We start from the raw sequence: 17075 nt of genomic DNA on the forward strand, positions 1-17075 counted from the left end.
AGAGATTTATACAACTGTTGACTAGGTTTTAATCTAGCTTCTCTTGTTATTGTCATTAATCTTTAATAAGCGCACGGACCGGTACAGGATGCCTAGCTAACCTTTCACAGCTGCTCTTTAAAGTTAGGGCAGGATATGCTCCCGAAAAGCCATTTCTCGCCACGCGTATGACCCTTGTTTCGGTGAAAAAGTCCTTAAGTGAATAAGGGCGGAACCCCAGATTTGTTTCAGCAGGACACAGGACACTTATCACAGGATGACATTGGCAGAGTTTAAAATGTGCGAAAATTATGAGGGATTGACAGTATGAAATTAACAGGACGACGCTACAAGATCACTTTAAGGACTGTCATACATGATTTTAACCTACTCCGTATCCAAGATGACGTATGAAATGACTATAATAAGCTTAAGCTCCAGATCCTGGCAGCATCCGCTATCTTCTGGCAAGGATCATTTATCCCAATCAGGTAATGGGTTATCGTACCTGATTAGAGAAAGGAAAGTAGACCCTCGACGGGTAATTCGGCCAGTGGAATAGGTGGCTATCGCGAATTGAGAGTTATGGGTAACTTTACTAGCTCGGATGGGTTTTTATATCCTAATTTGGGATGTCACTGAGCGTGTAGGTGCTTTGTTAGAACATTCAGACTGATATATAGCATTTAGGTTATCTCTTATCTCCGAAATATATATCCAAGGGCATGGCTTTCAATATCTGTTTACTTTAAAGTTCATTATAGAAACTATAACAGCCTCTTGGTAAAACGAATCAAGAAGCTGTATTAGTACATCTGTTACTTAATAGGCCATGTGAAATTCTAGATAATAGTGTAAAAGAAACCACTCTGCAAGGCACGACATCGACCTTTCTTTCCTATGAGCTCTATATAATCCCCTAGAACTAAAGAACTGGTACATACGACCATAGGGTGTGGAGAACAGGGCTTCCCGTCCGCTCAGCCGTACTTAAGCCACACGCCGGAAGGTTAGTAGTTGGGTGGGTGACCACCAGCGAATCCCTTCTGTTGTATGTTTTTTTGTTTTTCTTAACTTTCCTTTCTTTTTCCCCACACCCTCGTATTGCTAGTGCATTATCCTTCAATCAAAAACAATGCTATTGGATACGATAATATGGGTCCATAGTTCCACTCCCCCCAAATTACGTTGCTTTCTTGGTGTCCACCAAGTGTCTGTATCCAGTTTACCGGCCCCTGGCACGGGTTACCTTTCTGGGGTTAATTATATTACCCGGAAATCTGTCTTTTACCGAACTTATAAAACGAAAACGACTTGCCTCTCTCAGTACTCCGTCGTGTGTGTAGGGATAAATACATACCAGTACTACCTATCTGAGGCTATTTGGCCTGTTGAGATAGGATAGAAATGTTGTATCATAAAATTGCCATTGGCTGGGACCCTTTGGCGGTTTAAGATAATCAGCAGTAATTCTTTTGTTCTACGCGAGCATTCGAACTTTGGATCGCTCGGCTCTCAGACACGATAAGCGGCTTGGCCACGGGGCAATCAATGGCGTTGACTGGCCAGCCAACGGTTGCCGTATATTATCGCGCATGCTGGGCGCTCACAGATCCCTGGATCGTGGTAGGGGTGTGACCAGTTACTAGACTTGTGAACAATAGGAGTACACCGAGATTGAAATGTAACATGCATGGTCGTGGAGCGGTTGGGGATGGTCGGCCTTAGGGCTTGGCTTGAAAGATCAGTCAATGGCCAGGATAACCTTCCTTAGATACGACCGGTAAACTGCATACGCAGCGTCATTGCTTAGCTGCAGGACCCGGAAAAAATAATAAAATAAAAACGAGGACTGCCTAGCGTCGTGTTAATATTAAATATCGTAGCATCGCCCACCCTCGTCGACTGTGGACAAGAATTCTCCTTCTGTACAACACGAGTTGAATAGGGCACGCTGAGAGAGAGAGTCAAGTCAACTTCCCTTTCTTTGTTGCTCTTCATACAGCATTTATTATGCTCTGCAATTCCCCCTCATTTCCTCCTCTTGTCTTATCGCAATCCACTACCTTATGCCAATTCTCTTTTCTGCTCCTATCTTATCTCTTTTTTCTTATCTTTTGAGCTAAGCTGTCGGGTTGCGCTCCGAATACTTTAAACCTCACATCTTCCGTGCTCGGTTGGCATCGCAATCGCCAAGATGGGGCTGAACGAGGAGAAAACCACAAAGCTTGAACCTTCCACCTCGGGTGAGGGCGGTAGTATTCATGTCGGGGAGAGCATGGGGACCCTGCATCGCCGGCTTGGTAACCGTCAAATCCAGCTCATCGCCGCTGGTGGCTCGATCGGCACGGCCCTGTTCATTAGCATTGGCGGTGGTCTCGCTAAGGGTGGCCCTGGCAGCCTGTTCATTGCCTACACGCTTTATTCCTGCATTCTCGGACTGGTTAATAACTCGATCGCTGAAATGAATACGTATATGCCGGTGTCAGGAGGCTTTATCCGTCTTGCTGGCTACTGGGTGGACGACGCTCTTGGATTCCTCGCCGGTTGGAATTTCTTCTTCTATGAAGCTTTCCTGATTCCATTTGAGATCACGGCACTCAGTATGGTAATGTCCTTCTGGAATGAAACCGTCACGGAGCCTGGCCCTACGGCAGGCATCTGTGCCGCGGTTATTGTTTGCTATGCGTAAGGACCACTTTGTCGATCTGATCTAGCCTTTTGACGGCATCCCGTCATTATGCTCTGCCTATAGATCCCTGACTGCCACACCACGACGAGTGGGAGATTTATTAGAATTGTATACTGACAGACGGATTGATATAGGACACTCAACATCCTCGCGGTCAAATTCTACGGAGAGGCGGAATTCTGGCTATCCGGAGGCAAGCTCATTCTGATTTTTATCCTCTTCGCCTTTACCTTTGTGACAATGGTCGGCGGTAACCCCCAGCACGACGCCTATGGCTTTCGCTACTGGAATCACCCTGGTCCATTCGCTGAGTTTCATACCACGGGCGACCTGGGTCGTTTTGAAGGGTTTCTTGCCGCTCTCTGGAGCGCCAGCTTTTGTGTCGTGGGTCCTGAGTACATCTCTATGGTGTCCGCCGAGGCTCAGCGCCCGAGCATTTACATCAAGTCGGCCTTTAAGACGGTTTATTATCGATTCTGTATCTTCTTTGTTGTCGGTTCTCTCGCTGTCGGGATTGTGGTCGCCTACAACGACCCGGCCCTCGTCAATATCTACTTTGGCGACGGGGACAGCAGCACCGCAGCAGCTTCGCCGTACGTGATTGCCATGGAAAACCTCGGCGTCAGTGTGCTTCCGCATATTGTTAACGCCTTGATCTTCACCTCTATCTTTTCCGCCGGCAATACATACACCTATTGCGCAACGCGATCCCTCTACAGTTTGGCTGTGGAGGGCCGCGCCCCTCGTATCCTACGCTACTGCAACAAATCTGGTGTGCCGGTTTATTGCTTCTGTGTCGTGATGCTCTTCCCCTTCCTCTCCTTCCTCCAGGTCGGCAGTGGTTCCGCGCAGGCCATTACCTGGTTCGTCAACCTTGTCACCGGCGGTGGCTTGATCAATTACTTCATTATGTCCGTCACCTTCATCAACTACTATTGGGCCTGCAAGGCCCAAGGCGTTGACCGCAAGAAGATGCCATACTATGGCTGGTTCCAGCCGTATGGCGCCTACCTCGCCGTAACCGTTCACACCCTGGTGATCATTTTCTACGGATATAGCTCCTTCACCCCCTGGAGCGTGTCCAACTTCTTCTCCAACTACACCATGCAGTTGGTAGCGCCCTGCCTGTTTATCTTCTGGAAGGTGGTCAAGAGGACTCGCTACGTCCGACCCCACGAGGTAGACCTCGTCTGGGAGCGACCTGGCATTGACGCCTATGAGAATAGCATAACTACCCCCCCAGTGGGTTTCTGGACCGAGATGATCGGCTTAGTCGGTATCGGACGGAAAAAGAACAGCCAAGACCCCGAGCGCGACAATTAAAGTGATGCGTGTCTTATCCACCCTTCACTGGCCCTACCTAATCCTTTCGATTGCGACCATTGCGACCCTTGCGCCCTATTGCTAACGAAAAGATACCCTCTACGAACTATATCGAACCCCCGGAACAGAAACAGTACACTTTGCCCTGAATGCAGTATCAGTCCCCGCGATTCGGTTTCCTTCCCTTGCGACCAGGAATACGATGCCAATTAGATGTACGACAAGCCCCATGGATTCAGTAAGCCGGTCTCTCGATCAACCTGCCAGTATGCCATCGCCCATGCCATCGCCCATGCCATCGCCCATGCCATCGCCCATGCCATCGCCCATGATATCGCCCACATGCCCGTACAGATGCCCTGCACCCGTGCGAAATGCGACCAAGCGACAAGGTGCCCCGTATACGAAGGAAAGCCCTATCTACAGAAGTACCTAGATATAGAAAAATTCACGCATGTGTGTATTAAACATTTCTGCCTTGGGCAACTTTTACCGAAAAACCTTTTACTCTCAGCCCATTGCGACAAAGAAATCCACCGGTTTACGACAAGAAAAAAAAAAAAAAAAAAAAAAAAAAAAAAAAAAAAAAAAAAAAAAAAAAAAAAAAAAAGGAATGGCCAAGGAGGTCCAAGAGCGCCGAAATTGAGATACACAAAACATGCACAATCTACAACCTACCTAACACAGCCACACCGTCACCGGCTAGTCCAATATCAGTCTAGCCGTCTCGTGACACGGGTCAAGCGCGCCAACCCGAAGGAATATCTTTGTTCCGTGTCCCGTGTCAGCTGGCGTTGCCCTAAGTTCTCCCACCCCAAACGCGTCAAAACGGCTCGATTGGCTCGACTCGCCAATGTTTCACACACCATCCTTGTCTCTTTGACATCGGAGGTTTGCCTAGAGTTTGAGTGGCAATATTACCTAAAAAGAAAGCTGCTATTCAGCTCGTGTCACGACTCACAAAGGAAACCAAGACACATGGAAGTAGTCCCGTTTCGTCCGTATACACTAACTGTCATCCTGGCGTATGTAATTTTCCCTGGCCTGAAACTTGATTTATTACCCGATTCTTGAAGGTTTGCCCCCATGTGGCTTCGAGTTAAACCTGCCTTGGCTTAACTTTACTCCCCACTTGACTTGTCTTTTCTCTCCATATTTCCTAACGTTCTCTAACGACTGATTCAGTGCCACTGATTAGGATTGTACCACTGAACCTAGTCTAGGATTCGAAAAATAACACCTGATATCTTCTACACGAATCAGAACACAGCCATAAACCAAAATGAGCGAATCCCTCATCCCAATATTCTGTCTCCACGACATCCCACTCCAAGTACATACAAAACCCACCATACCTCTGTGAAACACACACAGTAACGCCAACTAAATAACCCAGATCCTCACCTCAATCCTCACAAAAGCCTACGCACACGCCATAGAAATACAATCACCCCCAACGCTTCTCCTGTTAGAAAATACCGGAAACGCGCTGCGCAGATACACACATGACGATGTGACGTACCCTCCCGTTGATCCTTCATTCAAATCACCTTTCCTTGGGTGGGAATTGAATGAGGTAGTTCGGTTTCTGCGTGAGTATACGACGGGAACTGTTGTGGATGAGTCTGTGTTCCTTATTGCGGATCAGAGAACCGCGGAGGATGAATCGCTTTTATTAGTGCAGAGTCTTAGGGATGGGGAGTCGGTGGAGTTTGTAAGGGTTGCTGCCGAGTTTGTCAATACTCAAGCGGTGGCTGTGGCTGTTGCTACGACTGATGTGCAGGAGTTGCGGAGCTTGATTGATGAGGATGGCGTGTTTAGAGGTGGAAGTGGTAGAGGTGGGAATCTGTTGCCGAGAAAGGGAGGGAAGGCGCCGAGGAAACAGTTGTAGAAGCTTTTATCGTAAGAAATTGAGGATCTTGGAAGAGGTTGCTCTTGATTGTGTGAGGCTTAGGCAATCTGGAAACCGGTTGAGTTCTCCATAGCTATGTGGAGGATGCGTTCGGTATGTTTGATTAAAGTATGACAGCTAACAGGTGTTTCCTCGATAGGGTATACACAGGCTTGACCACGACTTTATGATTCTTTTCTAGGAATCTCGTCTATCATGGCAGAATGGACCGATGAGATATCAGCTTAGCACCGAGCTTTACTAAATTTAGGGAATATAGCGATTTCTCTGAGGTTGTGCAGACGGCTCTACGTTCTTTGACTAGCAGCTGAACGGAATAGTCAACACTATGGCTATGAGCGAGATACATTCAGGCGTTTTACGTTCTACAAGTTGTCGATGGGTATGGCTTCCATGGTGTATCCTGCATAGGGCTAGCACCTACTGTACAGTGAGAATGGATAAACGTTGCATATGTGGTACGGCGATTTAGACCAAGACACCCCAACTACGACTTGATCGAACAAGCACAGGCATAAGTCCTGGCTGAAGCACAACCAGCGATATAAAGGAGCTGTTCACACCCTGATGGAACGCTTATGCTATTCATCCTATCGCTAAGAGGACTAGTAATGAACTTCTCAGATCAACTTTGATAGCCCTAATCGCGTAGATAATAATCAAGACTTCAAATCTAACCTGACACCGCGTCGACAGATTACTTTCTGCAGAGCCTGAACAAGAATACCTCAAGATAATTAATTGTCATGATTCGTACTTGACAGCGGATAAAATCACCCAAGTCCCAGAAGTGGAGCGTCCCAATGCCGAGTCAATTAGCGCTGACGCACCGTCAATCCTTACCGCATACGGCAATCCCAATATGCAAGTAATAAACATCACCACTCCCATTCGTCAGAACGAGGCCAACGAAATAAACCTAGCCAAGACGCTTGACCAAGAAGGTGTAGTGCTGATGTCGTTCGTAGGGTTAGTTCAGAGGCATTGCTATGATTGGTGTTAAGGCAAAAGCTACTTATCCGGCCACGCGGAGATTTAGATCCACTCAGCCCTTCACCTTCCTCGCCTGGATATGGGGCTACTTCGTACACATATGTTGGCACTAGGCAGAAATGTTAAGGCGTGGACCCAGTTACCAACAGTTGGTGATGGCTACGTAGTTCTCATATGATTGTAATCGGGTCCTCGCACATAGTTTCTTGGGTTCTTGGCGTTGGGGAGTCTTCAGGACAGTTTGTTTATTTTCTAGATGCGATGATTCTGTGGTCAAGGTGGATAGAGATCATGAATGTGACAAGCATCCAAACTCGCAAGTAAGATCGATATACAACTCACTAAGTTATACATAGTATATTCAGTTAATTTCGGGATTTCCGAGAAACTGGTACAATCTGTTCCCACGTGGCTGTTTTGCTACCAGGGCCTGAAAATAAGGCCCTTACACTATCTTCAGCCTCGAAGTGAGATTATATGCTCTATCGCCGTAGTGAAGAATATATATAGAAATATATATCACATCTAGTCTACACTTGATAATTGATTAAATGACTTCCAGTGCACCTTTAGAGACAACATAGATATCCAGTCACTCACGTCTTTTCTAGAATCACTGGTGCTACTAGGGAAAGCGATTCTATAACCATCTGACTAGGAATTACTTACTTTACTTTGGTAAGATACCATTGGCTTTGAAGGCAAATAAACACGGCTTATGTTGTTCCCAGAGATCACGCTGTACGCAGGTCTCTTTAGAATGAAATTGACGTGACACCCCTGTCGAACTCAGCACTAAGGAAAGCGCCATTACGCCAACCACAGATCCCGATGAGCAACATCACAACAGAACCTACAAAAAGCCGACGGCAAAATAAAGGGCTCGCCTGTGAAGAATGTCGTTCACGTAAACTCAAGTGCGATATGAGCCAGCCGCAATGTAGCACCTGTCGCAACATGGGTGTACCATGCATTACAAATACGGCGCGGCGGCCACGAGGCCCGAGGAAGGGTCATGTCAATGTACTTAGATCGCGAATCGGTGGGTTGTACTTGTGTGAAAAGTTGCCTGATATTTCCGCTAATCTGATCGTGCGAAGTACAGCATCGCTTGAGCGCCAGTTATATGAGAATTCCGAGGCCCAGCCGAGTAGGCGAGAAAACTCAACATCTACCCGACAAGCTTTGGAGGTAGACCAAGTAGTAAAGGTCGATCTTAATGAAATTGAAAGGGTCAGCATGGTACATTCGCAAGGCTCACCAGATGATTTCTTTCCGGACACGCAGTCAATTGGACTGCCTAAATGGCCATCGGTAATCCCTTCATTGGAATTGGATAGCGAATGGTGCAAACATATTGGACCCTTCCCAGAGTCTATATACGTCTCCCCAGCGCTAACCCCATCAAGCAATATACCCACATCGATGTCAACTTCATGTCCGATCGACGCCAGCATAAGGCCACTGGAACTGGGCTCCCAGGCGATGACACCGCAGTTTCTGCCAGTTCACCTTCCAGTTCAGCTGTCACCCCTAGAGCGCGCAGATCTGTAGGGATTTTAAATAAAGATTAAACGCAAAGATGAACTAACTTGCGGTCACAGGGACGACCTTTTCTTCGACCGCGCCTACCCCTTCGTTCCCATTGTTCATCAGCAGCGGTACTACGCGCGGGCAACCCACGAGTCAGACGCAAGAGAGCCCTTAACATCCTTACAATATGCCATACGAACGCTGGCGGCGTCAATGGGTACCCAGTTCCAGGGTGTCCTACCCCTTTTGTACACTCATACCTGTTGTTTATTGGACGTGTGGGAGCAAAAAATGCCGAACGAGGCTCTTCCCATCGAAGTGGTCCAGGCGCGACTGCTCCTTGTCCTCTACGAGATCCTAAAGAGTAACCCCAGTAAGGGCTGGATTAGCGCTGGTCGCTGCTTTCATCTGGTTCATCTCGTGAAACTTGATCAGATTGACAACCCCAACAGTTGGCAGACATCAAACCTCTCTTGGATTGAGGTCGAGGAGAGACGGAGGACATTCTGGACAGCCTATGCGCTCGATCGTTACGCGAACCTCGTAAACGGCCTGCCGTTGGCCATGAACGATCAAATGGCAAGTTACAGCCTCTAGTTGTACTGTCAAAAAGGCAACCAATTATCTCACAGGTTACTGACCTACATAGATCCTCACCCGTCTACCTGCTCCAGAGACTGCATTTCGACATCAACAGGCTGTTACGACCGAATATCTAGCCCCGGCTATAACGAAAAAGGGCGATCAGCAGCTATCACCCTACGCGAAGTCGATAGTCATGCTCACCATCCTCGCACGTTGCCTCTCTCACAGAAACCAGTGCAACGTAGAGCGTATCCTTGATCCCACATCCCAGGAATGCATCGTACGTCATCGAGCACTTGACACAATATTGAGCCACGAGATCCAGACGACATTGTCCAGCGCCGCTGCCGGTTTCGAGCCGTGCGACCCCACATTCCTCTTTACCAACATGCTGGCACAAACGGCGGTCTTAGTGCTTTTCACTGCTTTGGACTCGGTGCCCGAAGTCGCAGAAATGTACCAGGACATGTACGGAAGCTACGAGACCAAGGCTTCTATGGCGACGGAAAGGGTCCTCAGCCAGGCACAAAAGCTGTCGCAAGTAGGATCCTTCAAGGCAAGCCTGGTTTCTCACGAGTACTCGAGCATTTCTGATAAAAGAAATTAGGTTCATCCATTCACACCGATCGTGCTGTTCATTTGTGCTGAATTTTCGCGCTCATGCAACGGGTTCAACCAGAATTTTGCGGCGCAGTCCAAGGCTATTTCCGCCACCTTGAGTGATATGGCACCTATAAATAGTCTTGCCAGGATGCTTGAGCTGGAGCTCCAGCGGAATCTGGAGATTGTGCCAGGAGCTATAGGCTTCTAGGGCCATTCTGTGTCTGGAATCTTTCTCGACAACCCCATTTATCTTGTACAAAATTGCATTTTCCAGCGACCTCTTAGCAGTAATATCTGTTAGAACACATGATAATGAAAGTCATATTAGCCACAATAGCTTTGTCAGTCACCAGTACTCACTTCACTTGACGCAATAGGGGCTTCGCATTACTAAACATATCTAAGTGGGATTGCCCGAGTGCTATCCCCGATGGCATATACTGAGCACCATAGCTTATGATGAGTCAGGATAGGCAGCCACTAAGTAGTATGCAGCTCTGACAGTCAATGTAATTCTGATATTTAGTAGGCCTAAAGAGACGTTTCTGCCGCTGACCAAAAAGAAACTCCGAATCGCTCGGCCGGCCCTTATATCCGAGGTCGGGATATTTGCTCCTTTCGGATATGCTAACTCCCTGCTTGTGGCTACATATAAACCCAGCCTACTCTGCGTTCTTCTTACAGTTCATCAGAATATATTGAGTATCCTCAGAGAGTCTCAACTATCTATTTTGTATCCCTTCAAGCAATCCTATCCAATTCATACAGAATGACCCAAAAGACCATTTTCCAGGGCGACACAAAAGCCCAGTCCCATGTCTCCGTGGGCTCGTCTATCTACTCCGAGAAGCAAGGGTAAGTCCTGGACTCCACATGTTTAAGCATATCTATGAACCTTAACAAAAGTTCTAGCGCGTCATGCACCGTGCATGGATCCTCTCAGACGCCTCATCTGGACCGTCAACTCCAACAGCCTCAAACTAAGGAGATCTTGCAAGCACTCACCGTCGCTCTCAATGATATCGCGGATGAGCGTCAGTGCACCAAATGTGCGGTGGAAACCGCCTCAGGCCTCTTGACAGGCTATGTCCGTGAGGTGAAAGCGGCTAAGAAGAATGGTCAATATTCTAAGGAGGAGAAGAAGGCGCTTAAGAAGGAAATCAAGGATTTGGCTAAGGGTGTAAAACGCGATGTTAAAGCGTTGTGGTTGGAGGGGAATAGTAATTGACTTGTAATCAGATGTGACGATTTTCTTATATCTTAGGGAGTTAGGGCTTTCTTGGGGAGTAATTGATGTGTTTCTTTGGACCACCAATCGACTAGAGTTCGATGTGAAATACTTAATTAGTCTTGGTAAGCTGTACGTACTAAATAGACGATATGCATAATCTGTCCTGATATCATATAGATCTGCTTATAATTTATAAATGAGATAAAAGAGTCTAATAGAATCGGTTTACACTTTGTTGGTACCATGACCCACGCTCACTCCATTGTTGCCATTTACGCTCTTCACCTTGTTCGTGGCCAAATTCATGCTCCCCCTGTATTCGCGACTCGTATCATCAACCATCGCAGTAGAGTCAAAATGCCATATCTTGAATGAACGATCCTTGACTTCCTCGAAGCAGGACTCGGTCTTCACCCGCTTAGCCGGGTTAGCCCACTCCGGTTGTTGGAAAAGGTCGCAAACGCGTCGACTGCTGTTGACCAGCCACTGAGTTCTCGTCCGACGGATCTTGTCGTATGTATCGAATGCAGTCCGCAAGGCAGTCGCCTTGGATGTGCGATGCTCCCGAAGATCCATGATAAGCTCGGACATCAACGTGGACATGCAAAGCGCATCTTCGATCCCGAAAGAGGCTCCGGCACCGTGATGGGGACTCGACGCATGCGCAGCATCACCCATCAGGCAGACTCTTCCCTTGTTGTACTTGGGCACTGGGTATTCGAACAGGTCGAAGAGTGCCCACTGGTCTAGCTCTTCCGGGAACAGTTCGACGAGGTTACGGACCGGAGTACACCAGCCGGCCAGTGCTTCGAAAACGTCCTTCCGGGATGCACGGGCCGTCGTAGGCTTGTCTTGTGGCCAGTCGTTAGGATCGGAGACCACGACGGTGGCTCCGATTGTGTTAGTGTTGACGGGGTAATGGATAAGATGTGCGTTCGGACCGACGTGCATGTGCTGGCGGAAGGTCTTGTATTCGCCTATCGCTGCGACGACTTTGTCTATGGGGATTAACGCGCGATAGGCGACCTTGTGTGTGTATTGGGGGTAAGAGGCAGGATTGTCCAGACCGAGTAGGAGCTGTCGTGCTCTGGACTTGATTCCGTCGCATGCGATTACTGGACGCAGGTATTGGTTGAGCCAGAACAGGAGTAGATAGGGTACAGAGCCAGAACTTACCAGCCTCAGCCTCAGCCCTAGTTCCATCAGTAAAGTTCAGGTAGACCTTGTCCACGTCCTCGTTATCCTCAATCGTGTCCAGTCGCTTCCGTAAGTGAACAACCCCCTCGGGGATGACTTTGACAAGATCCTCTAAGAACTGATCTCTGCGAACGGTCTCCCATCCTTTGACGCCAGCATCAAGCTTCAAGAGCGGCTTTTGGTACATTGGGTCGCCCTCCCGTTGCTGGCCGTAGCCATCGATCCACCGCAAATACGACTTGGGATCCTGCTGGTCCAGCGAAACGTTGACAGCTCCTCCAGAGCGCAAAGCCGTCACGACAGCCGGGTTGATCTTCTCCATACAACCCACCGTGTTTTTCGTGAATCCGATACCGGCACCAATCTCTCGAAAGTTACGGGCTTGTTCGTAAAGCTTGACCTGGACACCTCTCCGCGTGAGTCCCGCAGCGAGGACAAGACCGACGATTCCGCCGCCCACGATGGCGATTTCCGGGGTTGTGGCTATATCAGGTGTAGGGACGATCATCATTCGTGTTTGTAGGTCAGCAGCTGTGTAATCGAGGGGTATGTGAAATGTTCTAGGTTGTGTATGTAGAGTTTGCTCTATATCTTGTTACTGATTTTAATATTAAAATCCTGGCAGACATAGTACCACTGCAGTTTTATAAAACAGAGCATTTTAGCCCCGGGCTCCCATAGCGCACCATATTCTGTTTAGTTTCTCCGGGGTACTCTACGCAAGCCAGCAAAGTTACTGCGGAATATCATTCTTTGGGGCCTGCCAAATTTCGGACAACCCTTCCTCCGGATATTCAAATGGTAAAATAAGCCGAATAGTGTTAACCCACTTTTATAGCTAGACCGCTTTCCAAGTTAAATCTATAAAGTTATTCCGAGGCCAGAATCTGGCGGGTCCACCAAATCCTAGCTTCTATTGCATGCTTCTGTCATCTAGTTGCTCCTTAATATGGCCTTTTGGGGTAAAGCATAGGTCGATCGGGCTCGCATTTCAAAGCAGTAATTCATCATGCTCCGTAATACATACGTACTAGGGACTTCATATTTCCCCTGTATGGCATAAAGGGTATGCAGCCTGGCCCTTCATAAAACATCTCCATCATAAATATATACGATGTGCCAAGATAGTAAACCTACAAACTCCCATCTAACACGCCCGTTTGTTGAGCCACGGATAATATCTGCTCAACTACGGAAGCTGCATCTCGAACCTTGATCGGCACGCGATGATTCCCACCCCACTCAACAAGTCTTGTCATGCAAGTATCGCAATTCTGATAAAGAAGCCTGCGATGTAATTCCAGCCCAGGATCCGTCTGCCCATGAACATGCACAGTTGGAGTTCGTAGACGATTATCCTGCAACAAGTCCACAGCAACTAACGGCTCGCCACCGGTGGTACACTGCCCAGCATCGACAAAGCCCCGAGGCATAGGGAGATCCGGACGAAGCCATCTCAACGGTCCCCGTCCCGCCAACAGCACGGCGAATCGGTATGCCGGCCAAACCTTGTCGTCTTCACCCCGTCGCCGCAGCTCCTGCTGTGTCGCAAGGATGCCAACGGCAAGATGAGCCCCCTGACTGAAACCAAGTAGACCAACCCAGTCTCCCGTCGCGCCTCGACAGTCGTCCGCAAGTCGTGCGGCGGCTAGCGACTCCTCGATTTTTCTCACGATGTCGTGTGCGTTCTGGGCTAGGTCTTCGGGTCGTACGCGTAGCCATGCCTTGAATGGGCCGTAGTCTTTGTATACGGAGGTCACGTCAGGCCCGGGGCGTGCTGGTAGGGGCGCTTCAGCGAAGACTAGTCGGAAGTGTGGGTGGAGCATCCGTTCGAGAACTCGGCATTGCATGCGAAAGATGCGGGCGTTGGTGCCGCCGCCATGTAAACAGAGGATTCGTGGTAGGTGAAGTGTTGAGTCGTTGGCATTCACTATCATCTTGTAATCTGGTCTTGCGAGACGTGGTGGAATTATTGGTCCGAAAGGACGGTTGGGCAGCTATGTGATGTGTCCGGAGTATAGTAACCAATTTTAGCTCTATTGGAGCGTTCCAGTGGTTCACAGTTTTTACATACAGATTTGGTAACTTGGTAGAGTAGTGTAAAAGATATGATCTACGATACTGTTATTTTTACATGGGTTTACAGTCTTATATGAAGCTCTTGTGTACATTAATAGTAGTGAAGGATTGTGGTGGCTTAAACTTAATAAGGTCGCCGTATACCAAAATATATATCTTGAAACTTTGATGTCACCAAGCAACTTGGTACACACCTCCGTTCTATGACTCGTCCAATACTACTCAATCAATTTTGAAAATCCTTTCTCTATTTTCCTTTAATTTTTTTCTTCGCAGTAACTACTTGAAAACTCGAACAAGGCAACGCCTAAGGGCTTCGGGCTCAAGTGGGGCGGCACAGGCCGTGTAGAGAACAATGATTGGACACTCGGAGTTTCTTTTCAATGCTGGCGATCATCACGCGCATAAAGAAGCCCTAAGGAGAAGATGACAAGGAAGTGACAAGGATGATAACCAACAACCTCCGAAGGCTGACAGACCAAATATCTCCGAGATTTTACAAATAGAGTTAATTTCCCGAGTATGCCGGACCCTAAGCCCGATTGACGATGTTGTATATAAAGAGAAAAGGAGAGTTACGGCAGTCCACGATCATGCAAACAAAAAGTCTCAAGCTTGCATTAAAAGTATTAGAATTATTTGTTACTACTGTCACTCCTTTTCATAACCCGAGTCCGATCTGTCGTTTGAAAGTTGAAACGCAAACTGCTGGCACTTGAACCTGAAACCGCCGCCATGAGCGATACGACTGCGCGGAGTGAGAAGAGCGTGGATGCGAAACCTCCACAGCCCCAAGAACCTCCATCCAGACCGGCCGGTGGACCATCTCCCCCGCCTAATGGAGGCACCATGGCATGGCTGAATGTCCTGGGCAGCTTCATGCTCTACTTCAACACCTGGGGTATCCTCAACACCTTTGGTGCCTACCAGACCTACTATGAGTCTGGGGCGCTCTTCACTGCGAGTTCTTCCAATATTTCTTGGGTCGGTTCGATCGCAGCTTTTATGTTGCTCTTTGTAGGGCTCTTTGTCGGCCCGATCTACGACCGTGGCTTTCTCCGTACTCTCCTTATCGTCGGTGGTTTCATGGTCGTCTTCGGGCATATGATGCTCAGTCTCTGCAAGACCTTCTGGCAAGTTCTGCTTGCCCAAGGCTTCGTGGTCGGTATCGGCACCGGCTGTCTCTTTGTACCTTGTGTCGCTATCATTCCTCAGTACTTCAGCACCAAAATGGGCATGGCCATGGGTATCGCTGCTTCAGGCTCCGCCTTGGGAGGGGTCATTTACCCCGTTGTGTTGTATCGACTGATCAACGAGATCGGCTTTCCTTGGGCTGTGCGCGTCATTGGATTCATCGCGTTTGGAACTCTGCTGATTCCCTTATCTGTGATGAAGCTCCGTGTCAAGCCGCCCAAGGTTCGCGCTATGTTGGACCCGACCGCATTCACTGACGCCGGCTACATGGCATTTATCCTCACCTCTCTCGTCGCCTACATGGGTTTGTTCGTCATATTGTTCTACCTGTCCTACTACTCCGCTGCGGAGCGCATCACCGACCAATCTCTCGCCTTCTACCTGGTCACTATCTTCAACGCTGCATCTGTGTTTGGCCGAACCATCCCCAACAAGATGGCCGACAAGCTGGGTCCCTTCAACCTTCTCGTACCGGCCTCCTTGCTCTCGGGTATGCTGATGCTCGTCATGATGGCTGTGCATTCCAAAGGCGCGATTATCGCCATGGCGCTGCTCTCCGGCTTCATGAGTGGTGCTCTGATCGGCTTGCCACCCATGTGTCTCGCCATGCTCACCAAGGATAAGTCGAGACTGGGAACCCGGGTTGGTATGGGCTATGCCATTATTGCTCTGGGTGTGCTCATCAGCGGCCCTAGTAGTGGCGCTATTTTGCGGACCGGTGGTGATTCCCTTAATTGGCACAGCTTGTGGACGTTTGGTGGTGTACCGACTTGTGCTGCTGGTCTATTGTACGCTGTGATTCGTGTGGCCAAGTATGGCCCTAAGCTTGCGATAAAGGCATAAGGGATTTCCCTTTGCTTCAACCGCGCGGTTGGGAGGAGAGTGTCTTGCTTTCCGGATGATACGAACTTATGACTAAAAGAATGGACTGAAGGTGATGCATGTTGGAAGTCGGGTTACGATTGTTTCTTTTATTAGTAACTTAATTAGAATATATCCATCAGTGCAAGTTTAATTAATCTCCACTTAAAAGTTTGTCAGTCAATCCTGGTAGTTAAACACACTGTATAACAACTAACAATTATCACAACATCACATTCTACACAGCTCTAGATTAAATTGAAATACAATAAAACTTCACTTCGGAGCTCAAGTAAAACTTCAAAGCGCTGTCCTAACACCACATTTAAAAGGCGCCACCACCGCGCGATCCATATCCCAAACTCCCGCCTCGACGAAGGCATTTTTGCTGACAATTGCGCGTACCTCCTCCTCAGTCCTCGCTCGAAACATCATAACACTGCTTGTGATCTCCATCTTGTCTTCTGGTTCCTTGGGATGCGCTGCGAGGGTGGGGCCTGCGAAAACAATAGTTCCATCGGCGACGTATGGTTTGAGGTGCAAGAGATGCGCGTCACGGGCGTTGGCCCACGCTTTCATATCGCTCGCATTCACAGGGATTTGGACGAGCCAGTCGTATTTTTCGGACATTTTGAGTCAGAGCTGAGTGATTGTGAGCTTAGGAAGAATTGTAGGAATTGAATTTGGTACGATGTTGCAGGGCACGTTGAAGTAGGGTCTTTGGATTTGTGAGTGGAGATGGATTCTGCTCTGTACCTTGATAGAAATAGCAATTATATTTGATTTGAGAAATAATTCTATTTACTTTTTTTACAGTTGCGTGTTACTTTATCTTTCGGTTGCTTTCTCCTTTCACATTCGTACTATTTTTCATTTATTCTCGCGCTATCTCC

General features: G+C 48.2%; 7 protein-coding genes across 7 annotated transcripts; 5 read left to right on the forward strand and 2 right to left on the reverse strand.

Annotated features, from left to right (window-relative positions):
* The first annotated feature begins 1787 nt into the window (after positions 1-1787).
* On the forward strand, positions 1788-4558 carry F9C07_2276952 (amino acid transporter). The gene is made up of 2 exons (XM_041289263.2): positions 1788-2667; positions 2806-4558. Exons 1-2 carry the CDS (start codon positions 2177-2179, stop codon positions 3992-3994), a joined length of 1680 nt encoding a protein of 559 aa, XP_041142195.1. The 5' UTR covers positions 1788-2176; the 3' UTR covers positions 3995-4558.
* A 718-nt stretch (positions 4559-5276) lies between these two features.
* On the forward strand, positions 5277-5885 carry F9C07_2225152 (uncharacterized protein; the record flags this gene model as incomplete). The annotated part of the gene is made up of 2 exons (XM_041289264.1): positions 5277-5327; positions 5391-5885. 2 exons carry the CDS (start codon positions 5277-5279, stop codon positions 5883-5885), a joined length of 546 nt encoding a protein of 181 aa, XP_041142196.1.
* A 1587-nt stretch (positions 5886-7472) lies between these two features.
* On the forward strand, positions 7473-10149 carry F9C07_2126055 (uncharacterized protein). Its single transcript, XM_071509086.1, has 3 exons — positions 7473-8449; positions 8504-9011; positions 9082-10149. The coding sequence occupies exons 1-3, from the start codon at positions 7731-7733 to the stop codon at positions 9622-9624; spliced, it is 1770 nt and encodes a 589-aa protein (XP_071363573.1). The 5' UTR covers positions 7473-7730; the 3' UTR covers positions 9625-10149.
* On the forward strand, positions 10134-10989 carry F9C07_2276956 (uncharacterized protein). Its single transcript, XM_071510215.1, has 2 exons — positions 10134-10475; positions 10527-10989. The coding sequence occupies exons 1-2, from the start codon at positions 10390-10392 to the stop codon at positions 10846-10848; spliced, it is 408 nt and encodes a 135-aa protein (XP_071363574.1). The 5' UTR covers positions 10134-10389; the 3' UTR covers positions 10849-10989.
* Positions 10990-11092: 103 nt separating this feature from the next.
* Positions 11093-14154, reverse strand: F9C07_2078686 (uncharacterized protein). Its single transcript, XM_071508844.1, has 7 exons — positions 13186-14154; positions 13076-13129; positions 12786-12886; positions 12648-12740; positions 12028-12579; positions 11355-11966; positions 11093-11320 (listed from the first exon to the last, which is right to left on the reverse strand). The coding sequence occupies exons 1-7, from the start codon at positions 13983-13985 to the stop codon at positions 11262-11264; spliced, it is 2271 nt and encodes a 756-aa protein (XP_071363575.1). The 5' UTR covers positions 13986-14154; the 3' UTR covers positions 11093-11261.
* A 509-nt stretch (positions 14155-14663) lies between these two features.
* Positions 14664-16341, forward strand: F9C07_2276959 (putative MFS monocarboxylate transporter). The gene has a single exon (XM_041284533.2). The coding sequence runs from the start codon at positions 14863-14865 to the stop codon at positions 16162-16164; it is 1302 nt and encodes a 433-aa protein (XP_041142200.1). The 5' UTR covers positions 14664-14862; the 3' UTR covers positions 16165-16341.
* Positions 16342-16482: 141 nt separating this feature from the next.
* On the reverse strand, positions 16483-16812 carry F9C07_9763 (uncharacterized protein; the record flags this gene model as incomplete). The annotated part of the gene is made up of 1 exon (XM_041284538.1): positions 16483-16812. The coding sequence occupies one exon, from the start codon at positions 16810-16812 to the stop codon at positions 16483-16485; it is 330 nt and encodes a 109-aa protein (XP_041142201.1).
* Between the last annotated feature and the right edge of the window lie 263 nt (positions 16813-17075).

This window comes from Aspergillus flavus, chromosome 2 (genome assembly GCF_009017415.1).
Source record: "Aspergillus flavus chromosome 2, complete sequence".
NCBI classification, from domain to species: Eukaryota; Fungi; Ascomycota; class Eurotiomycetes; order Eurotiales; family Aspergillaceae; genus Aspergillus; species Aspergillus flavus.